Source organism: Strix uralensis, chromosome 26 (assembly GCF_047716275.1).
Source record: "Strix uralensis isolate ZFMK-TIS-50842 chromosome 26, bStrUra1, whole genome shotgun sequence".
NCBI classification, from domain to species: Eukaryota; Metazoa; Chordata; class Aves; order Strigiformes; family Strigidae; genus Strix; species Strix uralensis.
In genome coordinates this window covers 4,887,634-4,895,371 of record NC_133997.1, presented here as the reverse complement: position 1 = coordinate 4,895,371, position 7,738 = coordinate 4,887,634, and the positions used below count along the sequence as shown (strand labels likewise).

General features: G+C 47.0%; 1 protein-coding gene and 1 long non-coding RNA gene across 5 annotated transcripts in view; one reads left to right on the top strand and one right to left on the bottom strand.

Annotated features, from left to right (window-relative positions):
* Nucleotides 1-877: 877 nt before the first annotated feature.
* Nucleotides 878-7,738, bottom strand: part of B3GAT1 (beta-1,3-glucuronyltransferase 1) — a 39,555-nt gene continuing 32,694 nt past the window's right edge. For all 4 annotated transcript variants that reach the window (XM_074851139.1, XM_074851137.1, XM_074851140.1 and 1 more), the window contains 2 exons: nucleotides 4,982-5,099; nucleotides 878-3,788 (listed from right to left, as the gene is read on the bottom strand). In XM_074851139.1, coding sequence (XP_074707240.1) covers nucleotides 5,013-5,099 — 87 coding nt within the window. In that variant the 3' untranslated portion in view covers nucleotides 878-3,788; nucleotides 4,982-5,012. The remainder of the gene's footprint in view (nucleotides 3,789-4,981; nucleotides 5,100-7,738) is intronic.
* On the top strand, nucleotides 3,745-7,623 carry LOC141935155 (uncharacterized). The gene is made up of 3 exons (XR_012626486.1): nucleotides 3,745-3,891; nucleotides 4,285-4,400; nucleotides 7,559-7,623. It is a non-coding gene; the product is annotated as an uncharacterized LOC141935155 (long non-coding RNA).

Genomic DNA, 7,738 nt, shown 5'->3' with positions numbered 1-7,738 from the left:
CCTAAAGATTAAATTCCCCCTTGTAAAATGAGCAGGGATCACATTTGGGTTGGGACAGAAGTAAAGGGGTTGCACACACAGTTGCAAATGGGAGAGCACATCCATAACTTTTACTTAAACCTGCTGTAAATTCTTGGGATCTTGGGTCCCGTTTTCTTTTTGTCCCTCAAAACAGAAACACAGGATTTAGGAAAACATGACTTTTTTTTTTTTTAAACTCACCAGCTCCGCAGTCACTGAGGAGCTGCCATCTCTTTAGGGAGAGGAAGAGATCAAATTCAAGCTGCGCATCTGTTCAGAATCCCCGAGAAGTCGCTCAGCCCCTGCTTTCTGTTCCAGTAACCAGACGGTTCAGGCTATGAGAGAAACACCAAACATGCGCACTGTCTCTGATAATGGAGTTGCGGGGTATTCTGGCTCTTAGAAACCATAATTTTATTTAACAAATTTAAATACAGTTTGTTTAAAACTGAGAACAGACAGTGCAGCTGTAATACCCTCCATCCTGGCCAGAGCTGGTCTTACTGACCATGCGTCTCTCTGCTCCCAGGGACCACGGTAGCAAGTTGGAAGGGCCCAGGCTCGTGTGACCAACTTTGAGGAGAGTGGAGCGTATATGCAGGCTTGTGTTCAGGACTCGATCCTTTGCATTTTTCTGGAAGGTATTTCCTTCCAAGGAGGGAAGGTTGCAACCCAGCAGGGACTGGAATTAAGATTAGTGAAACAAAACATGCAGCTAGGAGAGGACGCCAGTTGGAAACTGTTTAAATGGTATGAAAACTTTGTAGTCCTTTAAAAATGTCTCTTTCCACGCTAGGGTTTGCAGACTGAAGTGGACTTGGGAGGCTAGGACAATAACAGAATAAATCTGCTGGAGTGCAGAGAGCTACTGTTTTAATACAAGATAACAATACCCGTTCCCACAGAGCAGCCAGCGGTCGGTAGCATCAAACACTTTCTATCCAAGTAGCCCTTCAGCCAGTGCATCTAAAGGAATATTTTTGTAAAGGCTACCTAGCAAGGCTTCTGTGACTGGGAATTAAAGAATGCAACTTTTCCCCCAATGGTTTTGATGTACAGTGGGAGCAAATAACTTACAAAAAATATTTCTTTTTAAATATTAGGAAATACACAATGTCATTAGTCCAAGGGGAGACTTCTGCACTGTGAAGCTAACAATCAAATCTATAGCATTTTAATAGTTCTATCTGTTAGGGCTAAAAATAACCACATCTATTTCCAGGATTACGTTTTTCCCTCAATTCAAAGGTAAAATTGTGCTTCAGACCTTCTTGAAAGAATTGGGACAGTGGGGGTTGATCAAAGGTTTGACAAAACTGTGGAGGGCGAGGTAAGTTTTGGTTGTTTTTAAAGGGGCTGGAGGTGGGGAGAAGGGGTATGTTGTACCTCAATTTCTTCCTCAGCAAGTTTGTCAGTCTCAAATACAGAGTCAACCAAGGTAGTAGCACCCAGGTTCCTCTTCTGCATTGCTCAGTCCTCTGTCTCTCACTGAGAAGCAAAATACAGTTTCATCAGAGAACACCCTTTCGTCAATGCTATCTCAGGTCCTTTGATGTTCTGGAGCAGGGAAGAGGCGACTAATGTTCTACATAAATAGTTTTTCAACCTACCTCAAGCCGGGTGCTGAAGGAAGAGCACTTGGCACAGGATCCCCTTTACAAGGGTGCTGCTCTATCCGTTAGAAGTTAACTCTCCAACAGCCCCAGCGTGGCTTTTCACACACTCTGCAGTAGTGGGGCATGGCCCTGAAAAAGGGGCTAGGGCTGAAGGATACATTCCAGTAGAATGGTAAATGCACTAAAATCAGCTTTTACCATTCAATCCCTAGTTTTAAGCAGTTAACTTTTATTTTTAAAGTCTGGAAATTTGGCTTTATGTAGGAGCGCCCTTCAGAGAATCCCACACCTAATGCTCATGTGAATCAAAAGTAGAGCTCAACAGAACCACGATCTGAGCCTGGATGAAGTATTGTGGTGTATGGCCACAACAATCTCATTAAAACCCACTTCCAATTATTTTAGCATGGATCAATAGAGAGAGAACCACATGCTGTAAACAGAACTCCATCCAGGAACAGTCAACTGGTTAAGGGCAATGTCTCAAGACCCAGACAGAGTCTGGTGACAAGGGGGGGTCCCTCAGGGGTCCATACTGGGACCAGGAGTGTTTAATATCTTCATCAATGACACGGACAGTGGGCTCGAGGCAGCATCAGCAAGTTTACTAATGACACCGAGCTGTGTGGTGTGGGTGACAGGTCTGAGGGATGGGATCCATCCAGAGGGACCTGAACAAGCTCAAGAACTGGGCCTGTGGAAACCTCATGAGGTTCAACAAGGCCAAGAGCAAGGTCCTGCACATGGGTCAGGGCAACCCTTGGTATCAGCACAGGCTGGGGGATGAAGGGATCGAGAGCAGCCCTGCGGAGAAGGACCTGGGGGTGTTAGTGGATGGAAAACTGACTGTGAGCCAGCAACATGCGCTTGCAGCCCAGAAAGCCACCCGTGTGCTGGGCTGCATCCAGAGCAGTGTGGGCAGCAGGGTGAGGGGGGGGTGTGATTCTCCCCCTCTGCTCCATTCTCGGGAGACCCCCCCCTGCAGTGCTGGGTCCAGCTCTGGGGGCACCAACATCAGAAGGACACGGACCTGCTCGAGCGGGGCCAGAGAAGGCCACAAAGATACTTAGGGGGCTGGAGCATCTTCCCTGTGAGGACAGGCTGAGAGAGTTGGGGGGGTTCAGCTGGAGAAGAGAAGGCTCCGGGGAGACCTTAGAGCGACCTCCCAGGACTGAAAGGGGCTACAGGAAAGGTGGGGACAAACTCAGCAGGGCCTGTTGCGATAGGGGTAATGGTTTACAAACTAAAAGAGGGTAGATTTTTACAATGAGGGTTGTGAGACACTGGCACAGGTTACCCAGAGAGTTGGTAGATGCCCCCTCCCTGGAAGCGTTCACTGTCAGGTTGGACTGGGCTCTGAGCAACCTGGTGTAGTTGAGGATGTCCCTGCTCAGTGCAGGGGGGTTGGACTAGATGGCCTTTCTAGGCCCCTTCCAACCCAAACTATTCCACAACTCCCATGAACACAGAGATATGTCAGAGTGCCCTCCAACCCATGAAACTAATGAAGGGAAAGGAGAGGAAATACAAAGAGAACAGAGATACTTAATGGGTTTGTTCTAACCTGCCTTGCTTTTCACCCTTCCCCAAAACCTTCCTGTCTTGTGCAGCGTAATAAACACTGATTAAAGTAGGTTTAAAATTAAGGGCTAAGGTGCCATCTCAGAAGGCAGCTGTCCCCTCCATGGCCAGAGAGCTGCTTAGGCTGTTGCACACATAGCCACAAGGTACGTGTGTCTCAGGAGAAACAAGTCACTGGGGGCCAACACACTCCCGTGGGCATTCTCACCCTTGCTTTCAGGTCCTGTAAACAGCCCCTCAGTCTAGACTACCATGCCAGCTGGGCCACGTCCTCAGTGCATCGTCCCCTGCATGCACTTCTCCCAAACTGAGCATCTCACGAGGCAGCTGGTCTTGTACAGAAGCTGACGTCAGTCCTGTATTTTCTGTGCTTTTTCTCCACCTCCAGAGTGTCTGGTTCTGCTCAGAGTCCGGGAGGAAGGGCAGGGGAATCCGGGTAGTTTATATGCAGTGTTGGTTGTTTTCAGTACGCTAAAACTCTTGGAAGTCAGCAGAGGTCCTGGCTACTGCATGTCTGGCTGGTTGTATGCTGCGGAGAGGAACCTTGCAGGCTGTGTGTGAAGAAATCTTCTGCAACAGAGACACAACCAGCATGTGTATTACCCTTCTGCCTCTCTGCAGTTAGCTGCCACCCCTTGGAACTATCCCAAAACCCATCTCGGATTGCAGATCTGTGAGTCCTGCTGCTAGGCAACTGGGTGTTGGTGAAAAGCAGTTGTGACAGCGCTGAAGAGCTATGGCCTCTCTGCAAAGCTGCTATATATAGCGCTGATAATGTGCAGTGCAGGCTTCCTCTGCTGTCCTGCCAAGGGGCCGCAAAGGCAGGCCGCTGCAGCAGGCAGGGCTCCATCCAGCTAGCCCGAGGGAACGTGCTGTAAGAGAGCTCATTACTGTTAAAAATACACTGCTGCTGAGCAGACCTACCCCTTTCCTTTGCTCCTCTTACTTCTCTATATTCAAGGGGAAAAGAGAACAAGCAGCACCCTTCTCTCCCCTCCAGGCCTGGTTCTACACTCCAGTTAAAGGAAACTGTACTTTTTTTTTTTTTTCTCCCATCATAATAAAGCACAGCAACATAGTCCGGATGCAGAGACAAGCGAATAGCCCGTTCTTCACCATAGCAAACCAACTGCAGAGTGCACTCTGGAAATAACAGAAGACTGAATGCACCGGGGTGCTCAGGTAATTAAAATGAACAAAGGAACAAGAAGTCAGCCGTGCCGCTCGCTGTAGGTATACAAACGCCTCACGTGGGGTTTAATCCACACCCTGCCTTACTTGTCACTGACTTTGTGTGGCTTTGATGTGGCTATAAATTAAACTCTTCCCTCAGTGAAAGCTGCTGCTTGACTTAAAAATGCTTTCCTGATATTGCTTTAGCTTTCTTCAGGTGTTTGCAGGTGGATGAATCCACATCCTTCACCCTGGTGCTTAAGCTGTATCAGCACAGTTAATAAGGCAATCTTCTTGTTTAGACAAGGGTTTGGTTTTTTACCAATGTAACTTCTGCCTAAACTCTCACTCCCTGGCTTTCTCTTCTTCCCCCCAACCTCTCACCAAGTATTCCCCCTTTAGCAGCTTGTCTTAAAGATAGAGATTAACTAATGGTCTCAAGAAGCTCTGCAGTAGGGGAAGGTCAGGGATGTGAAAAATGGAAATTAAAAAGCACATTTAAAAGAGCTCTTATCTTTTTCCTGACGTTGCCTAGTCTTTGCCTTTTCTACTGTTGCTTCTCATTACTGTTCAAAAATGTGAGCTCTCACCTGGTGTTGGTCTCCGTTCAGCCATGCACAGTCAGATTTCCACGTTTGGATCTGTGAATCCTTTCTTCCCCTCATTCACCAGCACAGGCTTTTCTGTCCTTGTATGCCAGACTAAAATCTGAAGAAGCCAACAGAAGTCATTAGCTGCACCTCTTCACTGCACTAACAAATATTCTTGCACATTAAATCAATAGTGCAATTTAACCATCTACCCTGGAGCCTAATGGCGCATTCACAGCTGAAAGGAGGTTTGCATAAAACTTCATTTAGGCAGGCCTACTGCTATCCAAAATGCACAGTGCACAGAAATTACCCATTTTACAGTGTACTGTCTTGGGACATTAACCGGCTCCTTCCATGTAGTTATCAACCATCTTCCTCGAAAGGCTCATCAACCTTTTCAGTGATGTAAAGGCAGTTCCTTCCTAACTGGAGGATTACATGCATGTTTCCCCACAGACCAGGTTCCTTAGTCTGGTTCTTGGTTAGCATGTTACCACATCCTTGGCCAGTGCTCAGAGTGGGAATGCAAATTCCTGCCACATCAGGTCCCACCCGGACTCCTGCATTAGAGGGAAGAGGCAGTGACACCCAGCACCGCCCGCCGCTCCAGTCCTCACCGTTGCCTTTGGCTGTGTGCAAGACTAAAATGGATTTTTCAGTGCATCCCTGAAAATCCATTATTGGATGGAAAACATCAGGCTGCTCCCTAACCTCACTATCACTTCTTTTTCACTTTTAAATTCTTTCAAGCCCCTAAAAAGATAGGGGAGTGACACTGATCTGAGAAGCACTGACTGCTGCTCCGGTTCCCTGTTGCAACCTCTGCTGTCTCAGAGGTGCAGGATGCAGGAGCTAGTTAATCCCTTCCTCCCACATGCTCTGGGCTGTACACAGCCCTTTTTAGAACCCAGGAAGCACTAATCTACCATATCACCTCAAAAGCCCCCTCCTTTGAAATGCTGCCCCCTCTGTTCTGTACCAGGTACAATGTGCTGTATCACTTTAAAGCCCCTCTCCAACTTGCTTAAAACAGAACTGTAGCTTCTACTAAAAGCTTCCCTCAGTTTTACCAGCGAAGTTTAATATAGATAACATCTGTGGAGAACCGGAAAAAATATAAATTGAAGAGGTGGTCTAACGTTTTTGGGGGGGGGGGTGTATTATGAGTAAATAATTTCTACTAGCTGTGCTGTACTGCTGGCACAGACAGTTCTGGAAGCTGTTTAAAATACTCTCCCCTTACTAGACTCAATTATACTTATTGCTTTGCTCCTAGAACCTGAATTGCTGGGAGCAGCTTTATCCCTTCAGAGCTACAGTCTCCTGCTTCCCTTCACCTGCTCACATTGATATTTCCTACCTTGCAGGGGTTTCCCTCTTGTTGCTATGACAATACTCTGCACATTTAATCCAAGTATCTGCAAACCATTTCATACCCAGGCCCTGCTTTTCTGAGAAATGAGGGCATGTTCTGTTTCTAAAGGATGTACAAAGCACTTTTCAAACGCTTCTGGTTAAACAGGAGCACCCCCACCTTCCCAAGAAGCTGTTGGGCCAGATTTGTCTCTGATGTGAGCAGTCACCTCCCGCGCAGGGCTTAAATCTCGCCTGCTAATACTAAGGCAGTAGAGACCAACTGCTGTCTGGAGTGGGTCCAAAAAACCATTTCATCGCTCCCCCACAACCACTTCAGAGCCCGCTCATCAAAGTTAGCCGTTATTATAGTCCTGCTCACCCACTGCAGCAATGCTGCTGCAATTACTGTGTTGCTTTCCTACGAAAAGGCAAAACCAAACAGGTCTGTACAAGTGGCTCTCGGTGCTACGCGAGCTTCCGTGGCGGGCTCCTCATCCGACAAACAGAATGCATAAACCTTGATGCAGTCCAGGTGCTAGAAAAATCTTGTAGCCAATTCTCCTTTCCAGCAGGAGCAGGTAAGAGCTCTTTCCACTTCTGACACATAAAAACTCAACCCTGCAGATGGCCAAGGGCTGCACTCTGCCAGGAACGGGACTCACACTTAAGCAACTCCAACCACATACGCCATAAACAGAAGACCACAACTACACGTCATTAGCTTTCCTCTAACCTGGATCCCACTTTTGCATTGTTGTAGCCAAGCGCCAAAAAAGACAGCTATATTAAATTAACTAAAATGGACCAATTTTCAGAGTTTGCAGCTTGATACAGCAGCTTCTACCGTTTTTCATGCTGTGTTCTTTAATGTGGGAGGGACATCACCATTTAGTACAGAAACACCTGCTTTTCCTCTCAGCCAATTGCTTGATTTTTTCCACAAGCCGTGTGTTTGTTTTATGCCTCGGGGAAGCTCTGGCTTGTGCAAAAAGTACAGTCTGCAAGGGAGAGAACAGTGAGGGGGACAGAGTATCTGACTTTCCCTGAACAGTCGTTTCATATAGATGACCTGAGGGAGTCCTCTTTAAAAATCTCTACTACTGTGAAACACTTCCCATCGTTTACAGCCTTGCCATTCAGAATCACAGGACTCAAAACAGATCCAAGAGATTACAAGGATTCATCTCCACAGTAAATTTCTTCATTGTCTTCTAACAGGAAATGAAAAAGCAAACAGGCAAGTCGACCTACAGTTGGAGGGGGTCACAGGATTTCGAGCACGCAGACCCTCCATGCAGGGTTTCAATAACTGTTATTTGAAATAGAGACTCTACAACACGAAGAGGCACCAAGCTGAAACGACAGATTTGCTTCCTCCCAGCTTGTGCTAAACCAGAT